Genomic DNA, 23502 nt, shown 5'->3' with positions numbered 1-23502 from the left:
ATAATTTTTTCCCGATTGAACCATTTAACTCCATCTTGTATTGCAGACAATTTTGGGGACGTATTATTTATTACTTCAATTAAGTAATCAATGCAATCGATGCATTGCTGATTTTTAAAAGGTTTAGAAATCATTCCAAAGCTGTGATCGGCAGAAAATTTGGAAAAACTTTTCACTAGAAAAGGAACATAGATTTTATCCACTTTTCCCTGCATTACAATGTATGCTAAAAGGTCCATAATAATGAAGTTCTTGTTCTGACCTCTGAAATGCAGTAAAAAAATAGCTGACTAATAAAAATATTATTGAAAGAAATCACCCACCATGGTTGTCACATTGAATTTCAGGTCGAGAAGCAAAATTTTAATGCATTATTTCATAGCATACAAGTAATACAGTACAATTACAACATTTCACAATTTTAATCTCTAATTGTCTAAAGGATCTTTTTATGATGGACTCCCTAAATAAGGAAGCTAAAGTTTCCAAATGATCTTAACATATATGGCAAACGTCACTTCGCCTTCCCATAGTTCTTATTTGTGGGCATGCTTTCTTTCACTACTTTATAAATGTATATTTTCAACCATATCTTTCATAACAAAAATCCTGGCATGATTGAACATATTTCTAGTATAAGATGAATTTACTCCAATGACTTGGAAAACCAACAGCTTTGAAGTCTGAATCAGAAGGTTCCCTTCGAGGAATAAAACACCATGCTCATGATGAGATTTTCAAGAAATATCTTGATACCTTCCCGTCGCTCATATTGTAAGGGTTGTTCGATGGATTCTCAATAGATCTATTTGTTTTCAAAGTAAGGTCATTTTCCAGATAATGAGTATGTAAACGACTAATGGTACTTTTGGAAATTCCCATCTAGCAAGAAAAAGTGACTGGCACACATTTTTGAGAAGCTTCTCTTCAATAAAGAGCTTCATCCTGTCTTCTTTTTTTACCCATCCAAGAAAAATGTACAAGAGATTTTGAGAGAATCTTTGGAAATTGTCGCCATTTCCTAGGACTGATCCCTACAAAATGTACTTCTTGGGGGAAAAAACAATTAGAGCATGGACCTCTTTTTTCACAGGATTCTTGAGGCCGTAATTAGTAATTTACAATAATTGCATCACATTTTGCAAAAATGGGGAAACAATCTTTTGCTCTTCCTTGTCCACACAACGAGGTGTCACGTGATGATGAAAAGGTCGAATATATGAATAGGAGGTGATAAAAATATGGTCGGAAATAATGTATAACGTTTGGAAACTTAATACTAATGGTGTCTAAATTTGACAAATTAGTCTAAATTATACAATTAGATAGTTTAATTGTATAAATCATACTATAATAGTCTATAATACAGAGATAATAATAATATTGTTCCTCTGGGAGTAAAGCTTGATTGGATCAACTCGCTTTATTTTTATGCAGTTCCGTTTTAATAAATATTAACAAATAGCTTGGGGGTATAAATATGACTAATTATATTCAAAAGGTCGTAATGGGGCTAATTGGAGTCACATTAATTAATGGAAGGCTCTAAATTATAGTTAATATTCTTGACTATCTTATTACATCGCTCAAATTTGAACATATATCCTATAATGGAACAAATATGCCTATAAACTATTTGGCTATTAATATTTATTAAGTAAATAAATAAAAGTGGAATTTCTCAATACCTTGATTTTTACTCAAGCGCCATTTCTAGTTGACTCACCACATATTTTTATATTTTTATGCGGATCTTATTACATTTTATCAATTTACCCGTAGGACACAAATTTTACAAGAAATATGCAGGTCATGTATGTATATTTATGATCCGGGTACGTACCCATTTCGATTAATTACTTTTAAGAAAATTAAGTTAATTTGAATTCATAGGATCACCAATTCTTTATAATGGGATGTCTCATGTGAGTTATGTCCTTTTGTACGTTCCTTGAATCTTCAAGATAATAACATTTTCTTTCCTTGTTAATCAGTACATACGAAAGAAGCATGTTTTTGATTTATTGCTAGAAAAGGATGAGCTTAACAATATAATTTTAGTGTCTGCGTGGATTTGAATACATCACCGACTGGGAGTAGAATATATTGGATAAGAGTGTTGCAGGATTCGTTTAATCTTTGAAAGAAGTGACTATGTTGTGGAAAGTGGCTTTTGTTTTTTATCTGATTTGCATAATTGGTACTCAGAGTGGCAACATTATCATATTTCATCCTCTGTATGGAGGCTCACACATCATGATTCTAAAGGAATTTGGAGAGTATTTAAGCAGCCGAGGACACTCTGTAACACAAATACGTTTTAAGGATAGAAATCCGTCCCAACCTCCTCAGATAAAAAACTCTAATATATCCGTCATCGATCTCCCTATATCACGTTTTACTGACAATGAATGTATTGACTATATTAATGATGATGGTGAAATTGACATAAATATATCTGCTACGAAACTTTTATGGAAAGATGGGGAATCCGTCTATAAAGTTCCTTCGGATATATTTTGTGTGACCAGAGCTCATTGTCATACCCTATTCACTGTTCACAGTGCCAAGATGAAGAAAGTATTGGATAGTGGAAACTTTGATTTAGCGATTGTTGACATAATTGCCAACGAATGTGGGTTAGCTATGGCTAAATCTCTAGGAATTCCTGTTGTGGGATTTTGGATGTTCTCATTTCAGGGGGGTGAGACCCTAAGATCACCTGTTTTTAATCCCCCGAGTATAGTTCCATCATTTCTGTCAAGTCTTCCACCCAAAAAATGGAATTTCCTCGAAAGAGTCTATAACTTTATTGTGCATTTAACACATCGTGCACTACTCGCTATCCAAGAGTCTATTGCTAATGACTTTATCAAAGAGCGCTATCCTAATCTACCTCCCGTTCGAGATCTCTTCTTTGATCTAGATTTTACATTTATTCACACAAATTTTCTAGTGGATAGTCCGAAACTTATTGCTCCTAATTCAAAGTATGTCGGTGGTCTTCATATTCGATCCCCAAGAAAATTACGAAAGGTAATATCTATAATAGCTCATTAATATATTTTAGTATAGTCATGGAAGAGGAAGCATTCACCTTTATTTTATTCAATTAGGGTAAATACTCAATTACCGTTAACTATCATTTGTACATGGATAAAAGAAACTCATGTGGAAGTAAGAGACACTTGAGTCTCTTTAGCAATCTTCGGGACGACGATAAATCTATTTAGACTAAATGTAGGAATATTCTAGAAACACTTTATCCTTAGTTGACAGAAGTATGGTAGTAAAACGGTAATTGAATATTTACGCAATGAAAAGTTGATTTCCAAATGCGATAGGTCAACACAAAAGCAATATTGAACAAGCATAAAAAAAAATATGCTTTAACTTAGAACCTTATATTTCATTTACATATTTCGATCATTTATAAATCATGAGAATCTTAACTGTAGTAAAGAACCTTTAGATATTTTATAGGAAATACTGACTCCCGATAAGGTCTTTCAAATAAAGTATGTACATTTTTCATTCTTCAATTGTGAAGATGCATTTTTGCTACTTTAAGTAATGCCATTTGCGACGCCTCGAAAGGATTAATCAAAATAATTTGTGATAGAAATTGAGGAAAATTTGTCTAACATTACAAATCGTGGGCTAAGAGCCAAATTGTCATGACTCCAATATTTACTTTACAGAACTAAGCTGAGAAACTTCATTCTTTTATCATGAATAGTGGTAATTTCCAATTTTGTACAATAAAATGGATCTGAGAAATTCATTTCAACAGTCTGAATTTCTCTGTATTTTAGTAATAGCATTAAATATTAGACTTCTATGATAACATATATGCAATAGGACTATTTTTTTTTAGTTATGACTATTTGGTGTAATCCACACTCAACTTTGTAGAAAATAATTAATATATCTTTGTGTTGTATTTTATATCTGTCTAACCTTTGAAAGATATGCGTTCATAAATATGTATAATTCATATATAAATGAACTAATACTCATTTGATGCCATATATATATATTTATTTTTTTTGCTCCTTTTTCTATTTGAGGTAAAAATAAACTGTACTCAATTATTTAAAAGAAAGGTCAACACATTGTACAACAGTTATCATGATATCAATATTTTTTTACCGATTCAACTATAGGGCATGAGCAAACTAAAAAATATATATTTTCCGCATAGTGGTGTCAGAGTCTGTAGCTTCTTGTAAAATGAATGACGCATGCTGAAAAGAATTTTCACATTGTCTCTATATGAGTAACATACACCACGTATTCTAGGATGCTACCTTTTCTCCAAAAAGCTCACCCTAAACTTTAGAGACTTTTCATTAAAGAATTCCATCATATAAAATAAAATACGATTTTATTTTTAACAAAATACGCTTTTCAATCTATATGGAGTCAAATTGTAAAATCCAATTCAATTATATGTTTATCTCTTCAACTAAGTGTTCTTAGTTATAGTCTTCCGTTTTTTTAAATAGTAGGGGGCACAGGAATTGGCAAGAATCGGCATATTTGGAAGTATCTGAATCGGCTCAATAGTGCCAATTCCACCTATACCCGGTGCTTACTTAATTATAATAATTAAGCAACAAAAAAATCTAATTTTATTTTTTTGATTGGTCAATGAATAAACGGAAGTGATGACCATATTATAGACTAGCTCAAGGTTAACCCTGGACTAACTTAAATTTAAGACTAGGGGCTCCTACCTGTAGGGGCCCAAGATAAAATTATTTATTTTAACATATAATAACTGCAATAATAAAAGACCTGTATAACAAAATTCAGATCCATCCATTGAAAATGAAGGATTATTCTGTAGTATGGACAATATATATGAGCCAACCAGAAATAAATTGACTCCCGACCTCAAAGAGGGACTAATTTTCTTAAATAATTTTAATTTCAAATGATTTACAACTATTTATAATAATAATTATGATTGATATATCGATGTCTTTTCTCGTCAAGCCCTAATAAATAAAAACTTAACCATTAAAAAAGTAAATCATTTTCTTATTTTTTTATGCAATTCCTTTATACATAATATTAATAAGAAATTGGAGTTGTGTATAAAGATGGTATCAGGAGTGGCTGAAATTTTGTATGGGTACATACCCAATAAATAGTAATTGCAAATCGCAAGCACTTATGATATGTAAGCTGCATGCACCTTATCAAATGAAGTAAACAAACATATTCCCCACTTCGTATCTAGTAATGATAAAGGTCGTAATTACTCCAATTTCGATCCTCAATTCTACTCTCAGTCTTACATAAGTAATTCCCCAATAGCTCCTCAGTGTTACTTTCCGTCAATTCTATAAAAAAAAATCAAAAATTTGACTGATAAAATTGTTGAATAAAGACGACACTTTTTCGAACAATGGCACGAGAGAAAAAATTTAAACTTTTTCTCCCAAAAAATTTGACATACACTATTAGTCAGGGGGTGTAGTTCACTCCTCCCTTCCCGTCATCCTAATAGTCATGTTCTTTGTTACACTTAATAATTAAGTCTTTTCTCCTCAAGAATTAAAGAATAACAGCTTAGAAAATAAAAAAAATATTGCTAAGGTTGATTACGGCAACAGAAATAGTACATTAAAAATATTTAGGATTTTATGACCCTTGTATAAAGTTATTAAAGCTACCTCCAAAACGTACAAAGTAGCTTGGAATTACTCATAGCGTAACAAAAGCCTATTTGAATTCAATCAATTAAAGTTTAGAGTAATGGAATGATAAAAAAGCAGAAACATTGAGAGATAACAACATAATACAGATTATAGTGGCAGAAAATTTCGTCGAAGGAAAAGTTTAAAGTGGAGAAAATTCGCTTTCTTTTATTCCCTATAAATAATAGGGTTTTAATTATTCTTATTATTGAGCATTTCTAGATCATTTTGCTACAATTTAATTTGAATATCTATATCTTGATATAATAACGCTGATCCGATGGGATTATTTAGTGTGTATTAGGATAATACTTGAAAACAAATTTATTAAATGTTTTCCTACAACCATAAAAGATGCATTTGCCAAAAGTTACTTAAAAAATAATCATCATATTGATTATATTATAAGTTGGTTTATAACTGTGTTCCTAATACTCCTCTTTCTAATGTTACACGCAAAATATTGTTTATCAAAAATCTTTCCCATACATTTGCAGGTTATAAGCAATTTTTAAAGCGTCATTTATTTTATCTGAATATAAATATCTATATTTATTTCACTTTTAAAAAATAATTCCCACAAATTCTGATGATATAAATAAAATTATTAAATAGTGCTGATCTTAATCTTTTGTAAATATTCATATTAAAAAACGATGGAAAATTTTCCCTACGTCAAACTTTCCTATATTCATAGTTCATATTTTTCTTCATTTTGAATTTTTAACTTCAACAAGATATAATTTGTTAATTAACAATAAAATTTCCACAAAAATTAATACTATATATATAGCCACCTTTAGCAGCAATGATGGTTTGTCGGCGGCCGCGGAAGGCCTGGCACCCGCTGTAGATGTAGTTCTCTGGTATGGTATCCCAGTGCTGGCTGACAGTGGCATTGAGGGCCTCGATGTTTTGATGACAGACACTACAGGTCTTCTCCTCAACATGAATCCAAAAGGAGTGGTCGAGGGGGGTAGCGTCAGGGCTATAGGGGGGGAGCAAAAATATCAAAAAAGAGTTCAAAATACTCATTGAAGTGAGTTTGAAAAAAAAGTAGATGGGATTATTCCATTGCTTGTGTCAGAAGTGGCCTCTTGACCCTCACAATACTTTTTCTACCCCCTTTTTTAATAGCTCTCAGGACACTCTGGTGTGAACCTCCGAGATCTCATGCATGGGCCTTCATGGACTCGAAGGGATTAGTCCGGGCTGTTTTCTTTAACTACTCTGGATCCAGTTTGGCCTTTTTGAGAGAGTTCTTCTTCTCCAACGTTTTGGACTTTCTGTCGGTGTAGAAGGGCGTTCAAAAGACGCCCAACTACTTGGAATGCGGAAATGGAAATTCGTCGATCACGCTCAAGTTTCATTTTCTCGACTTGTTTGTAGGCTAGAGAGCACGAGTTTGTTTTGTTTTTTAAATAATTTGATTATGGTTTAATATATCGAAATACGGATTAATTAAAATTGGTCTACCTTCATTAATTATTGGATTAGTAAGTGTTCAGATTTCAATGGACCACCGGATACGGTACTTAATTATTAAGTGATATAAAAAAGTCACTAATAAACCAAAAAAACAAACTTTTTTTGTGTATTTTATTTCAATTTCGTAGCCGTAAGACGGGTCCGCCATTATTAAATATGTAAACAAACTTTTAATTAGTAAACAATGCTAATACTTTATTGAATGTTAAGGTGGGTACCTTATCTATCAGGAGTGTACACTTACTACGTGTATAGAAAATTTAATTTTAAGAGTTTTGTGATTTAAAATGTGTCTTGTTTGTAGGAGTGAAATATAATAAGGAATTAGATATTCGAAATATGAAAATTACTTAGTTTTAATCACAGAACCTCTTCATTCGCAAAGGGAGAGTTCTTGAGGTTTGAAGATTAAAATATGGAAAGTTCCTAGAAACCAATTGTATTTACACACATGATAGATGTGGTAATCCATGTTTACCCTATCTTGTTTGTAAAGATAAGCAATGTTTGAATTTATTCGTAAAATTTATTACATCAATCATATTCTTCAGGACATTCAATATATTCAAAAATTTATTTATCGAATGAGTTGCCGAAACATAGACACGGTTTGAGTTTCTTGCCAGGGAGGGAGTGGGTTAACAAAAATACTTTTTGAAATATTTTTTGTTACTTTTGTATAAAAAGTTTTCTGTATTGTCGATTATTTGTTATGTATATATGTATTTCATTTAATCCACCAATCATCAGGAGAGAAAGATAATGCATAACTGTTCCCTCCACAATCTACGATCTCGTTGGTGATATAACATATTAAAATCAGCCATTAAAAAATTATACATACCTAGATACTTGGATTGAATTTTTCTTTGAGTACATAATCCAATACTGATCTTAGTTTGTCCACAACATTAGTTTCTGTGTAATCTGGATTTGTGGTGATTTTGTACTTATATATTTCTGAGTAATTTTTCATTTGATAAAATCAGAAAATTATAAATACAATTGTTGAAAGTGATGTTAAATCTTTTCAAAAAAGATTTGACTGTTTCTCCATCTTGCTCAGACATCAAAATAGTTATTTTTGAAGATAGAAACAGGAAAAAAACAATGCTTTGTTTTATACTTTCATAATTTATACATCATTTATAGTTATGAGGAATATCATAGTTTATATTATAGAAATTTTAAATATTTTATTAAACCATAAAAAAATATGCATTTCATTTTATTTTTTTCACTTTGTACTTTCGGAGTTTTTCCCCTTTGTCCTAGGGGCTTTAGTTGGAGAAAGACAATATTATTGTCAGTCTTGTAACAAAGCTTAATTTAAGGGGGTATTCTTATTATAAGATGGGACTATGGTTAAATTTTCTTTTGGCATTGACAAGCTTTAGATGAAGTTTGTATTTATTTATTCCTAAAATATTTAAAGAACTTTTTTTTATTCAAGTCCAAAATTTGAAATTAATATATTAATTACTATAGAAGACAATTTTATTAAATTTATCTTAATTATTAAACTACATGACTATAATTGGAGTTTCTTATATTTCTTCAAGACTCCAATATAATCATGACTATTTGACTATTATGAAGCATTAAGGTTCCATTAGTCAATGAATCCTCTCAAAATAGTTTGCAAAAGGTGATCGGTTGAATGTGAATGAACTTTTTTTCAGCTGTAAACAACTCTGAACAACTATCGAATAATAATTCCATAGTTGGGAAGAACTGATTTTTTGTCTTTTTTCACAGTTTCATTTCGTATGAGAGGCTGTGGGATTTTAAAAATGAATAGTTTATCCGGATGTGGCCGTAATCCTAGTTTGTTTGTTTTTCTTTTTATAATAAACTTTTCTTTATAAAAAGCCCATATTTCATTTAATGACTTTTTTTTTTAGAAAATAGTATGTACTCTCTTTTTTAAATAAGGATCAATAAAAGATCATACCGTTAATTAGGGATTTTAATTTTTCCGACTGTCACCAATTATTTACGACTCAAATAATACCCTGGTGGTCAGAACCCCCCTTGGCGACATCCCTGGATTAAGTTATTAATTATATTAGGGATTGGATATCTAATTTTTCCCATATTTATCCATGATTAAGTTATAAATTAGGATTAAAAGAGTTATTAGGGATATTGAATCCTTAAATATGTTTTTAGATATTTTAAGAATAGATTGGTTGACACTTTTGTTTTGTATTAATGTAAAAAATATCTATGAACATTCAAATATAACACTGTCCAAGAGCAAAAATGGTACAAAAATATTATATGCTCTATTTAAGAGAGAGAAAGGAAAAAGCATTTGCTCCGAGGACTCCCTTGAATGTCCGTTTTTTGGAATGTTTTGGAATCGTTTTTTGCCTTACTCACTACGGTTATGCAATGAGTCCTGATGTGTCCATGAAGCTTGAAATAATTTATTTATACAGTTTGAAACATGAGGCTTAATGTTATTACAAATTTTATCATATATCTTTTCTTTTTCTTCTTTTTCATTTTCTCTCTCTTTGTATATATCTCCTTTCTTCTTCTCTGTCTTTGTTTATATCTCTTCTAGCTGGGGCATACGAATACTTATTGACTTTTATTAGGAGATCAATTCTAAAATGAGTTTTTTCCTTGAAATATTGTCGTGGCCTCATCTTAAATTGAAAACGATATAGAGCGTTTTCGGGGAGGCTCTTTTTAAAAAATTAAAGTTCATACTTTTTGCTATCAAATGCAGTACTTTTAAGGTTTTTGAATCTATTCGTCTTAAAGCTATGAGCCTCTGAACAAAAAGCACCTATTTTCAACTTTAAACAAAGATAATTCGAGTTAAAAGTATGTTGGAGACATCTTAAAAATGGTTTTAGAATTTTGTAGCATTCAGGTTTAAACTATATTAACATAATTTATCCTTATCTTCTATGTTTGAATGCTGAAAATTCCTCGGATTTTTTTAAATTTTTATAGTCCACAGAACCTCAACAGTGATGTAATTTATCTTTTATTAATAGAATTTCAACTATTTGTCACCTAAGTTTTTACATCTTTCTCTATGATTTATAGTTATCTACCAATTTTCTTCAAAGAAAAAAAATGCAAATAAAAATGATTCGTGCTATTTTTATTTTTTTTTAAATCAATCTATTAACTTATACAAAAAGGTATTGTCTAGATTAAAATACCCGTAAAAGGAAACATAAACAACAATTACAGCTCCTGTATAAAAATTTGGTGGCATTGCAGTCTAATTAATTATGAACTAAATATAAAAGAGTTTCACAATTTGTAATGGTCACTGCAAAGGATTTGTTTGAACGACTTGAAATTATAAAATTGCATGTCTTATGGATTTTTTGTCACGTAGTACTTTGTGTGTGTAACTAAAAAATTATATGATCAAATCTCACAGGTACCCTTCCATGATCAGCAATAAAATTATTAATTGATTTATTTATTGGGAAGATTCTTGAGCTTCTCTTCTAAGGAGTTGGTATTGGTTTTAAGATTGTCTGAATTTGAAAATATTGGAGGTCCTACTTTATTTTGTCGTCATTATTTATAAATTGTTGTACCTGAAAGTTATTTACTACAGAGTGTTTATAAATGACCTTCCCATTAAAATTGAATCATACCTGCTCTGGAATAAGAGTTATACAGTGTGCAGCAACATGACTCCTTTTTATAATGTGTGACAATCAGGCTCTAGAATAAGTAAAGAGGTGGGGGGTTAACGTGGTCTATGTTTGTTAATTTGAACAGGTTTATTTTTAAGCTCTTTTAAATATTGCCAATTAATAATTACCATAGTTATAAAATAACATATGATCCCAATTAAATTTTGCATCTTTGTGTATGAAAAATATCCCTTTAAAATCTCATTATGAAAAGTTATTTCAAGAGAAACAATTACGAGGTATGAAAATATCGAAGTATGGTATGTTCATTTTATTAATTCTTATAGAAATTTTCTTTTAACAAAAAGGAACTTATGTTTCTGCACCCTTTATAAATGAGTGTGTAATAACATAAATATGATTATAGTATACATATTTAGAATGAACTCGACATTTCCCTCTTTGGCACAGACCAATACATTAAGCTTTTACAACTGACCTGCACATTTTCTTTGCCGAATTTTATAGCCAAGCAGCCTCTGTAGCTCCTATATGCTGATCCTTTGACACTTGGAACAGGATTGATCTTCATTTTCACCATACCCTACATGGCAAAGTCAGACCAAGAAGAAGCAAATTGAAAGCACAATCATACCAATTGCCATTGTGGGAAGAACTGATGTTGAAAGTAGAATAGAGTTCCTAAAAATACTTTCTCGATTCATGACCATGCCCAAGCTCTTAGGAAGTCCAAGTCGTTATCCTAATTGTTTTTTTAACCCCATCGGGATTACGGAACAGAAGTGAAGTGATTTTTTTCTCGTTGAGGGCATTTTGCACAATATGATGGAGGACGATTAGAAATCGAGAAATAGGTTCAAAATATTGATGAGACTGTAATATGTATGACAATTCTGTATTATATTAGTATAAATAAAGCCTTTTACAGTGAGGGTACCATTTTAATCATCATGAAAATGATGATAGTTATTTCAAATTTTTTTTTAAGAGGCTTTAAATAATATGAAGATTTGTCTTTGTTTTGAGAAAAAAAATCATTCAAGAAACAGGAAGTTGCATAAGAAGTTTGAATGTGTTGCAAATAATTAGAATTAGTTTATTTGATGGTATAACTAAGTAATAAAATGTTGGCAAATCACCTTTCTGAAGATATAGTCACTAATCACATTCAATTACTTATAAATCATAGATTTATAGTGATGAAAAGAGTGATAATCACTGTGCATGTGTTTCTCATTCCCCATGAAAACGCCCTTTAACAAGATCTCTGGAAACCCACCTTTAAATAGCGAGATTCCGATTATGGTTACTGCGCCACTGGACTAAGCAAATAACTTCAATGTATACAAAATGACTGTGTCCAGAACCATAAAAAAATATCTTAGGTCAAGCTTACACCCCAAAAGTGGTCCATAACTTATTGGAGGACAACATGTTTTTGAAGCATGAAAAAAATTGAAAAAAGATGATAGGGTTTATTTATTCTCCAAGACCTGTTGTTCTTGTTAGAGTTATAGTGTAAAAATTTGTTTCGAAACACTTTGCTTTAAAATGTCAAGTGATAATTAAATATCCATTTGTAGATTTATTAAAGGTACTGAATAGATTTTTTTTGTTTTTTCGATGCTAGTTACTCATCACTTGCACAAATTCAACAAAGTATTATATGAAAGAGAGATTTCAGCTAGTCACAGCAAAGAAATTTTTAGCACGAAATTCAAAGTGGGAGCCAAGATATAGTAATTTGAAAATTTCCTAATTTATCTGAAAAGCCCTGTAGTAAATTTGAATGATTCTTTGGCTTATGCACATTTGTAGGTATGATATTATCTTTTTATTACCCTTTTATTTTTCCGAACCCCTGCAGAATCAAAGAACCTATAAACGATGTATTTCAACAATGTAAAATGACATTTTACATTGTTGAAATGATAAGAACCTTTAAAATAATTTACCACTCGTATGAACTTAAATTGACATATTAAAATAATATATTATATTTAGGAAAACAAGATGTAATCTTGTTTATTTAGTAGGGGAGAACAAAAGGAAATATGACTCCCTCCAATTATAGATTTAAATTAAGGTGATTTCTGTAAGATTTTACTCTAACTTTATGCAGATTTATAGGGTATAACTATGTTAAAGCTCTTACAAAAAATAGGCAAAATCGAAACTGCAGCTTGGCTAAAACACCTATTTTTGAAATATATTTTGCAATAAATTGTTCTTGGTATTTTTGCAAAAATGCTATTTTTAATATAATTTAATTAATGCTCTTACACTTGATAATTGTTTGAAGTTAACACATTTGAAATCAGTTGACTGTGAGTTGAGTTATGACCTACTAAAGTTCAAGGCAGGCTTATGAACGGAACGCAAAATTGAACGACGTTTCATTGAATTTGTATTCAATGAACGGAACGGATTTTTTTTTTTTTTTTTTGAACGCTAAAAATGAGATTTTAGCGTTCCGTTCCAATTGATCATAGTGGTTCAGAGAGACATAAAAAAACTGGGTAGAAAGAACCTTGTGTGGGTGTAGAGAATACTTTTCACACCAGCGATAAAAAAATCCCATTTCCTCTGTTACAAGACTCTTTCGAATAACTTTAAGAAGGCCAAAGCGACATGGATCATCATCTTCAGCGGCATGATGACCTAGACCATCGACTCCGTGAGGAACATGCAGAATGACAGGTACTTTGGAGACATTGATAAATCAATGAGGACAATTAGTAATGCAAAGCGCCCTGCCTCCACCATTTCCTTGGGATTTGTTGCCTCTGACGGCAAGGCCACTCTTCTGGTCTGGTTCCCAGTCGGGTAAAGGGCATCGGGTCCGACTATGTGACTGCTCTAGAGGAGAATCTTTTTCCGTGGCCGCAAAGAAACTATCATGATGGAAATATAGTTTTCTAGCAAGATTGTGCACCTGCACACACCTACAAAAATGGCCAGAAATGGTTGGGCAACAAAATTCCCTTCTGTCCCAAACACGTTTGGCTCCCTACTGCCCCTATGCCAACTTACTCGACAACACCTTTTGAGTGCATGTTAAGAGCAAGAACTGCAGTGTCCGTCAAACACCGACCCCATCAAAACTACTGTGAGTCAGCACTGGGACGTCATGACAGAAGACTACATCCGTAAAGGGTGCCAGGCTTTCTGACACGGCCGGAAGCCATCATTGCCGCTAAAGGCGGCTACATTAATCATTAATAGAGCTTGACACACATCTATTATGTGTATAAGATTTTAATAGACCGACTTGTAGAATAGAATTGAGGATCGACATTGGATCCATTCTTACCTATACCATTGCTAGACACAAATTGGGGATTGGACTTATTTCCTTTACATCATATCTGTATGTAGCTAATTTAATGAAAATTCATGACAGTTGCTCTCCTCCAAAGCATTTTTCAAACTTTTAGTTTTCGGTTTATTTTTTTTTAACATACCGGCAGTTCATATTATTTGAACCGATACTCATATGTTTGAACTACATATTTTGAAGTTCTGACCATAAGGTGAGAGAAAACATATTTGAGTGAGTGAAATTAATGTTCCCAAGTATTGTTATTTTGTTCAACATATGTTAAATCTGTATTTATTTTCATATGAAATGTTATGGTACATTTATTTTTGTTCTGTCATTACATTGTAGTATGTCGCACTTTTGCACGGATCGTAAAATTATGAAGTTATTAATGAGGGTTTGAGAAGGAAAAAAATATATTTCTAGTACAGAAGAATTACGTGCTCAGATGAGAGATTTATAAAGGTTGAAAGGAGAGTGGTGAATGTTAAAAATTGATAATGATTTGATGTCTCTGTGAAGGACCTTCTAGTTGAGAGAAAATCACTTAGTTGTACTTATAAAAATTATATAAGTAAAAGGGATAGTTATTATTCAAGGGCCTGAAGACTTTGTGACAAGTGATAATTTTTATTTTATTCATCAAGTTGATTGTACAATGTGAGTCATTTGTGAGCGAGCGTGTAAATTTGTGTATGGGGATTTGAAACTTAGTATATATTTTATAATGTGATTATTTTTTTGCCTATTGTAGGAGTTGAAAGAATTTGTAGAAGGGGCTAAAAAGGGAGTGATTATCTTTAGTCTTGGATTTACAGGCTATAGTTCGGACAATGTTCCCCTTTCCTTTATAAGGGATCTTCTACACATCATTGAAAAATTGGAAGGATATCGGTTGATAATGAGATTTGATAAGGACGTCATTTCATCTCCACTACCAGAGAATGTACTTGTTCTAAAATGGCTACCTCAACAGGACCTACTAGGTTGGAGTCATTTTCAGCTATTATACAACATCTATGTAGTATTCGTATATTCGTCTAATCTTTTATATATATATGTATCTATCTTTTCAATTGTTCTTAATAATTTCAGTCATGAGTATAATTATTGTTATGATATGGAAAAAAGTGACAGAAAACTTCAGCAACAATTCTTTGTCCCATGTGACTGAGAAGTTTACAAAATTTGGAATATTTCTTCTCCTCCTATCAATTATCTTCCTTTTTACCATTTTCTTCATTCTTTCAACAATTATATTTATCTCTTCGATGACACTAATTCAATTATATCAACTAACCAGATTTATCAGCTACAAATTAATTGAAATTATTCATTAGCTGTAAGACTATATATTTTGTAGATCATGTTCAGTATATCTTCTTAATTTGGTGCCGTAATCACAAGGAGCCAGGGTCTTAATTGCGGTTAGAGTTTATGCTAAACGTTTTGCACGAGGCCTAAATCCTTGTCTGGGTATGGACAAGAATAATTGAAAATGCGTGTCACTTTTTTTTTAAGTGATCATTTTTAGAAAATAAATGGCCCGAATAATTTTTTCATTAACAGTATTTATTGTTCCTATTAATGGTGACAAATCTACAGTCATATAACTCCTACCATCTTCCCAATAACAAATCTTTGATTACGGAACTATAATCTATTTTTGAGATTTTTTGAACTTGTTCATGTATTTATAGTGAATAACTTTATTTTTTATAAACTCCTTGAAATCATTGAATATTTGAATTTATTTTTCCAACTATTCTAGCACATTCAGCTGTAAAATTGTTTATAAACCATGGAGGCATGGGTGGGATCCAAGAATCGGTATACTATGGAGTCCCTATGGTGATTATTCCCATCTTTGGTGATCAGAACGACAATGCTGCTCGAATACAACATTATGAATTGGGGTTATATGTAGTAAAATCTCGATTAAATTATGATAATTTGAGATTCGCAATCCATGAAGTTCTTTTTAATGATAAGTGAGTGTTTATTGTTTATTTAGTTTTAAATATTGGAATAATCTTAGGGGTTTTACGATATATTTATAAAGTTAGTATTGATATTAAAAATATGTAAATATACATTTATTGTAAAAATAAGAAGCCAAATATCCAGTAATATATTTTATAATTTATAGTTGAATGAAATAAAAATAATAGGCTGATTTATGATGGAATATCGACCGAAAAGGCAAAGAAGAACTATGGAATCATAGTTCCACTTTGCTTATACTCTATTGCCATATTTTCCATTTACTTTATTGAATTTGTGATTGATACACTCTTCCCTTTGTGTAATTATGTCGTACTTTATGTCCAAATTTTAGAATAAAAATCTTTTTCAATGAGGTAGCCTACAGTAAACTAAAAAAGTTTTTAGAAAATTAAACATTAATTTAAAATTACAAAAAGAATAATTAGATAGTGTATAATTGTTTTTTCAAGCTAGTTCAAATAAAAATTTAGTTAGAATTTTATTCAAACTAAAAATTGACTGCCAGTATAAAAATGAATATTTCATAAATTTATCATGTATGAAAAAGTATGGTGTAGGAAGAAAATTTAGTAAATAGTAGTGTTTCTTATTTTCTAGGAAATTGTCTTTAAGTTGGATCCCGGTTAATTAATTTTTTAATATTAATTATTTACTGGGAAGTATAATAATTTATTTATATAGTTTTGGAAAAAATGCTTGTTTTACTCATATATTCTCAATTCCCATTTTACCATTATCACTAACCGTACACAAATTGTTTTTGTAGAGTACTTGGGTCCCTTTTTTTGGGATTCCGTAACCCGATCGAACCTGTAACAAAAAACAAAAAATACTAATTGAATTAATGTTAAATATCAAAATAAATTGTAGAAAAATTTAAGCCCAATGATATCCTATGATATTTTTTGGGCCTCTGAGGTCATTAGCCTATTTTTGACCAAGATAAAATCATATTTCCCATCTATTTTTCAATTTATCTCCCCTTCTATTTTCTTTGTGTCTTTACTTTTATATTTTAGCTTTGTCTCTTTTTTGTTCATCCCTCTGTCTTTTTTTCTTTTCTTCTACCTTCATTCTTTGCTTCTACAGGTGTGCGTGTCTAAAACTGAACACTCTAAAAAATTTTTAAATAGTTAAATAATTCTGTAATTTTATATGGTCGACGAATTAATTTATTTAATATGAAAGATGAGAGTCTTAGACACATGCATATTCATTATGGCCGCCCATGTTCTCCACTACCAACTCCAGCCTGGACCGGAACTTGCTGCATGACTTGGCGATGAAGCTCTGGTCGAGGTTGGCTCAGGCATCCTTGAGGGCAGACTTCAGCTGGTCCTTGGACTTGTATCGGACTCCCGACAGTATCCCCTTTAAACGCCCAAACACTGCGAAGTCAAGCGGCGAACAATCAGGCGAGGGATGCAGCCAAGAATTCCGATCAAATAAGGCTGGGGTCTCGATCTGATGGAACTCTTGGGTAAAGTTGCTAGTGTGGCAGCTGGCATCGTCCTGCTGCCACCCCCACCTCTCCCCTGTAAGTAGCCCTGGCCCAAGGGAACACTCTGTTCTTAAAGTATTGGCAGTATGTCTCGGACTTAAGCCTCTCGTGGTTCTCCAAGAAGATGAGATCACATTTCTGACCTTCGGACGCAACAACAGCCAGGACTTGGAGGTTGGTGAAGTGCTGTTCCTTACCACATGCACCACGTCATCATCCCTGGCACCGAGAGACTCCGCCAGATAAAATCCGGTGTCGTTGACCACCATCTCACCTAGGCTGAAGGGCGTCTCATCACTGAACAAAACAACGGCATCTGTTGTCTTTTTTTAAGCTTGTTGAGACGAATCTTCGACCTTACGAGGCGTTTGTCCTTGTCCACAGGCTTGAGGGCTTGACGAGGGGTTCTCTTGTAGACTTTAAGGACAAGATCATTCTTAAATATCCGGTCCATGGTCCTTCTGCTGACGTTGAACTCCCTGGAGAAACCGCTGACGGTGACCTTGCCTCTCTTGTCCTCGAGAGACTTTTTCACGGCAGCAACTATTTCGTCCGACCTTCCAGGCCTTGACTTAGATCTTGTGGTTGCCTCAGGAGTCCCTTTGGCTACCACGCTGTAAACGTTGGTGCGGCGGCCCTGTTTCAGAACAGAAAGCCTTGGGGTTCATCTAAGATAACAGGGGATGCACCAGTACTATACTAGAAACAGTTACCCAGCTTCAGTTCAGACTTCGCTTTTTATACACAGGCCTTTGTGCCATAGACAAGCTCTTCTGCATAGTTCTACTGACATGTTGGGACAACAAACAATTACTGTGCTTAATAGATGGTATCACATCATTTCTTGTGATGTGGATAATATTTCAGCTACAGCATTAGCTTATTGATATCTCAAATATTTTTTAATATAAGGTAGATTTTTGATATGTATTATGTGTGAGGTGTAAAAAAGTACATCATTTTATACTAAAAATAATATGTCACTGCAATTCAAAAATAACATTTATTTTATTTAAATTGGGACAGGATATTTGACAAAACAAACAATTTTATAAAGCCACTTCAAAATAAAACTGACTTTAGCTGAACAAAGAAAGAACACTTTGAGACTGTGAACTTTTTCCAAAAAGTAATCAGTACAATTCTTTAAGTTTACATAACAGTAAATAAATATAACAAAAAGAAATATAGGCTCTTATGAACATAGTATATTAATAAAATAAGCTGTTGTTGACATATTTGAACAAATAAATTTACAATCTAATTCATATTGTAACAACTTCCAGTATTTAGACATCAGACTGTCAGCAGACATTTTCTCAAACTGTACCAGGTTCCAAGAAAGGAGGACACTTGATCCACCAGGGGCATATGATCCTTGTCGGACAGTCAAAGGTTAAACTATCTACATTATTATATTCTCAAGGCACTTAGGACCAGTCTGACACCAGTGTAGAGGTCTGTGGATTTGGCTTGGAGTGCAGTGTTGAGAAGATCAAGCAAACTCAATATTTGTTGTGTCATGCAGACAATGAACAAGAAGAAGGGATTTGTAATGGCCTTCGAAAGCCCTGTGGTCTCCAACGGCACTTCTGCTGCACTGGTTTGAGTGCTTTCGATGAGTAAGTAGACAATGTTGTCAATTGATTTCAGGATCACCGTCCTTGGGGCCACGTGGCCTGTCCACCGTTGCTCAAACAACCTCTTTAACTTCTTTCCCGGGTTTACTGCAGCCTCTGAGCCTCTGTTTTCTAGTGCAGAACCAGAAGGCATGGCGTGCATTACAAGCAAATGCAACTGATGATTAAAACAGTATACGTATGGTACCTCTCTGCAATTCTTCCTGAACGATTTTCTGTATCCCCCCGAGTATCCCAGACATGACACTTGCCTCATCGTAACATTACTGAGCACCTTCGCTGTATTTAGCCCAATACTTCTCAACTGTGCCAAAACCAGCTGAGTCAGAGACTGGGCATCACATTGTTTAGTAGTAGCCCTTAAGACAAGTCGCTCCCTTACAATGTTGCTCGTATCCACGTAGCAAAGCATTATGGATATATTTTTGCAGCTAGTGGGATCTTTGGGGCTAACAACCTTAAATGTGTATCAAGCCTCTCCTATATCTTTCACTATTTCCTCTGTGATGATTGTACTCATTATTTTATTTTGTATATCATGCGATGCTTATGTGGGATTTGCAGGGATGGTACTAAAAATCTTAGCAAGGTCCTTGTCCTTTTTAAGGGTGTAGTCCATCAATGCAAGAAAAATGCCCAACTCGCCTCTTGGATCCAAAGCATCAACTGAGCTACAAAAAGGCAGCTGGTTTAAAGCTATAAATTTAGTTCCTACATAGTTGCGGTTCCTCTCCAGTTGTGCTATATTTACAAGTGTAGAAATATCTGTACCAGTCACACTCCTTGTACGCTTCTCCTTTCACAATGCCATTGACTTCATGTGCTCTTTGCTGGACTTGTGTCTTCCCTGCCTCTTTCCATGTACAAGAGCATAGCGCCAGTTGTTGTAACCAGTCATGGTGAAAGCATCGGTGCTGTTATTTATTGTCCCAATGTTTCTGCAGGCATAGCTGACGTTGACAAAAGCCAAAATAACATCAACTGTTCCGGCTGCCATGTGACCCACATTGTCTCCATCCTCCTTCCTGCTCTGGTTTATGTCTTCTGCTGTGTTCTTTTTTTAGCCATTTTCTGATATCTATTACTTAATGGATATCCAACGGATATATAACTGTTGCTGCCGAAGAAGTTCAACATCACTACCGTGCACGCCATAGGTATATTATAAGTTATGCATTCTGCAAACGACGCCGGCATGATACACGATGCCACCCGGAAGCCAATCACAGCAGCGCTGATATAGAGCGACAACATAGCAACCTCAAGTGTGATATTGCTTTAAACGACAGTATAAAGCAGAATATATACTAGTAAAATGTAATATTAATAATAACAACTTACAATAGATTATGATTTGTTTGTTTAATTAATTTTATAAACGAATGAAATTGCTTCCGGCAACAAAAATAGATCTCCACTGAGCGGACTGTTGTCAAGAAACATTCATATAAAACACCATACATGAATACGTAGTGATTTTGTTAGTTTGGCGAACAGTCGAGTGATGTGGATGTGTATATCTCAACGGTATTTTATGGAAATTATCACAAGTTTAATTACAATTTGTTTTGTGAGCAAGTATTTTATTATTTTTATCATATTTATATTAAGAAAAATCTTTTTTATTATATATATTTATTTTTTTCAATTGAGGGGGCGAACAATTTTTTTGGGGGTGCAAGGCATACTTTTATGCATTCCCGTAGAACTGGACCTGCTTGACTCTCAACCGATATTCTCCCCTTATCCTGATTTCTATATTCGTCTCTAGTGGCTCTTCCAATGCTCAGGACTGAGGATGCGTTTTGATACTATATATATATGTCTTGTTAGATACATGATATTAGATTGCAACACAATTTTTGTAATATTTGTAATTTGCAAGAATTTTTTTGCAATTTCATGTTTTTCAAGTGTGCATTAATAATAATAGGATGTCACGTAAATTTATTACTTATTTATTATTTTAAATGTTGATTGATTCATAATTCTAAGTACTTGATTACCTCAGCATCAGTAACCTTCTCAATCATATATTTTTATTGTTAGAGTTGTAAAGTGTAATAAGCATTTTTGATATGTAAAAGACAAACAAACAGAAAAGTAACATGGTAACTCTCACAATTTGAAGAAGGTTTTGAGAGCAGCGTAGCTGTCCTGGCGTTTCATTAAATTAGTAGCAAACAGTTATTGATAGAAGGAAAATAAGACTAGTTCCACTTCGTATCAAGCAAGAAGATATGGCTGAATTACTAGGTTACCAATCTATTCTGAGTCCTTTTTTCTCTTTCATTTTAGTAAAAAAAATTTCGTTGAAGGTGAATAGTTAGATTTGTAAAAATGATCACCTTAGACGAGCACAAGGCTTTCTGTAGTTACAATCTGAAAAAATTGTGTGTTTTTTTAATTAATTTTATTGTTATACTTTTATTTTTGGGGAGAGAACATTTAAGTAAAAAGTGACTTCGTATGCATGTGCTCACGAAAGACTGAGAGTCACACAAAAGATTGGTTACGGAGTTATAAGTGTAAGTCCTTGTTGGACTCAGGGTAGATTGAGGATCGACATCAAAATTTTTCCGTCTATGCATTAAGATAAAGTGTGGGATTTGTGTGTATTTTTTCAAGTTGTCAGAGTTAGAGAAGTAAAAATGGTCTAAATCCAAAAGTATACGCTGGCAAATTTGATAAACAACATATTTTCTAAAAGAAATCACAAGAAAAACTTAGAACTCCCTCATATATTTGGATTTTCAAAATGGGGAGAAACTATTTATAAGACTGCTAATATCTTGCAGGTTACCAATATATACATACATTTTGTTTAAATGTATTCTCACATGAATTTCGACAATTTTCACAGCTCTAATCAGGGACATTAATTTTTAGTTATTATTTTTTTTTCAAAAGCCCCTGCATGTTATATTTTTTTACAAAACCTATTAATAATACTAATTTAGAATCAGGGGAAAAATAATGATTTCATCTTTGTATACTTATTTTTACAGATACTCTGAGAAATCAAAATTTCATCAAAGCCTATGGAAGGATGAATTTTGTTCATCACAGGAAGAAACTGCATACTGGATTGAACTCCTTATTAAATATGGTCATTTAGATCATCTCAAAATCAAGGGTGTCAATATTTCTTTATTTCAGTATTTTTCTTTGGACGTTATACTTTTTCTCTCCATTCTATTTATTTCGACTACTTTGGTTTTAGGATTCATTATTTATAATATATTTGGAAAGTGTTTCTTTGTTCATGATACTTATAATAATGGTACAAAGAGGAAGATAATCAAAGTGAATTAATTATTTTTTATAGTTATTAGTAATGTGAAATTACTAACAAATGTATTTTTCAACCATGTTATTATGTTTTATCAGCTTCTAATTTTATTAATTAATTTATACACTTAGTCAATAATACTAAATGAGTTTTAAATTAAACTAATCAATATATATTTACGCTTGTCAGTATTGTTATGTATGTATATATATATTCTTAAGCTCTACATATGATAAATATATAATGAATTTTAATGTTAAATTGAGTCGAATATTCCTTAAAAGTTATTACTGTAGACGAATTCGCCAATAAGAGAAGCAACCCATTCCAGGATTTTGACCAAGAGAGACTGAAATATGAAATAAAATAAGTAGCTACTCAAACATATTATTTTTAATTCGGAATTTACCTTCATGGCATCATTGGTAGTGACTCCAAGAGCAGAAAATGCAGATTTTGCTCCACGTGTAGAGAACCAGGGCATAAGTCCATCAGCCATCACATCAATCAAGGATGTTCTGAAAGAGGGATCCTCGTAGTAAACGCCTCCTTGTCGATGCTGAATACCTCCTCCGTTATTATGAGTGTTATGTTGGTAGTGTCCGGATTGCGGAGGGGAGGTGTATTTGGCATTGGATGAAGAGAATAGGAGAGAAGCAGCAAGGAGAAGGGATGCAGAGAGAAATAGCTTATTCATGTTGATTTGCTTGTTCTGAGGGATGGAAAACGAATGTGATATGGATGTCTTTGGGGAAGGGTTTATATATGGGGATGTTTTGAGGGGCTGGGATATTTTTCTCAACAACAACAAAATACTTTCAATTTTGTTTGTTGTTTGTGTTGTCCTTTCGATTTCATCAACATCCGTTGATATTAGTGATGGAGAACCCGCGTTGAATAGGGTTT

General features: G+C 32.6%; 2 protein-coding genes across 3 annotated transcripts; one reads left to right on the top strand and one right to left on the bottom strand.

Moving 5' to 3' along the window:
- Positions 1–1982: 1982 nt before the first annotated feature.
- LOC121120313 (UDP-glucosyltransferase 2) lies at positions 1983–22857 on the top strand. Of its 2 annotated transcripts, XR_011780796.1 has the most exons (5): positions 1992–3036; positions 14911–15142; positions 15252–15498; positions 15928–16147; positions 22313–22857. XR_011780796.1 is itself a non-coding variant. In XM_040715167.2 (4 exons), the coding sequence occupies exons 1-4, from the start codon at positions 2155–2157 to the stop codon at positions 22617–22619; spliced, it is 1641 nt and encodes a 546-aa protein (XP_040571101.1). In that variant the 5' UTR covers positions 1983–2154; the 3' UTR covers positions 22620–22857. The 2 variants fall into 2 exon arrangements, 1 of the variants encoding a protein (XP_040571101.1); XM_040715167.2 differs by lacking the exon at positions 15252–15498 and having other exon boundaries at positions 1983–3036.
- On the bottom strand, positions 22786–23318 carry LOC121120314 (uncharacterized). The gene is made up of 2 exons (XM_040715169.2): positions 23006–23318; positions 22786–22945 (listed from the first exon to the last, which is right to left on the bottom strand). Exons 1-2 carry the CDS (start codon positions 23291–23293, stop codon positions 22874–22876), a joined length of 360 nt encoding a protein of 119 aa, XP_040571103.1. The 5' UTR covers positions 23294–23318; the 3' UTR covers positions 22786–22873.
- Positions 23319–23502: the final 184 nt, after the last annotated feature.

This window comes from Lepeophtheirus salmonis, chromosome 6, assembly GCF_016086655.4.
Source record: "Lepeophtheirus salmonis chromosome 6, UVic_Lsal_1.4, whole genome shotgun sequence".
NCBI classification, from domain to species: domain Eukaryota; kingdom Metazoa; phylum Arthropoda; class Copepoda; order Siphonostomatoida; family Caligidae; genus Lepeophtheirus; species Lepeophtheirus salmonis.
This window is presented reverse-complemented; position numbering and strand designations above follow the sequence as displayed.

What these genes read in the sequence shown, in the direction of transcription:
- LOC121120313 (XM_040715167.2), top strand. Translation starts at nt 2,155, where the DNA reads ATGTTGTGGAAAGTGGCTTTTGTTTTTTATCTGATTTGCATAATTGGT. An exon ending in ACCTCAACAGGACCTACTAG is followed by an intron (nt 15,143 to 15,927) that starts GTTGGAGTCATT and finishes CAACTATTCTAG; the next exon opens with CACATTCAGCTGTAAAATTG. An exon ending in GAAGTTCTTTTTAATGATAA is followed by an intron (nt 16,148 to 22,312) that starts GTGAGTGTTTAT and finishes TTATTTTTACAG; the next exon opens with ATACTCTGAGAAATCAAAAT.
- LOC121120314 (XM_040715169.2), bottom strand. Translation starts at nt 23,293, where the DNA reads ATGAATAAGCTATTTCTCTCTGCATCCCTTCTCCTTGCTGCTTCTCTC. An exon ending in CTACCAATGATGCCATGAAG is followed by an intron (nt 22,946 to 23,005) that starts GTAAATTCCGAA and finishes TTCATATTTCAG; the next exon opens with TCTCTCTTGGTCAAAATCCT.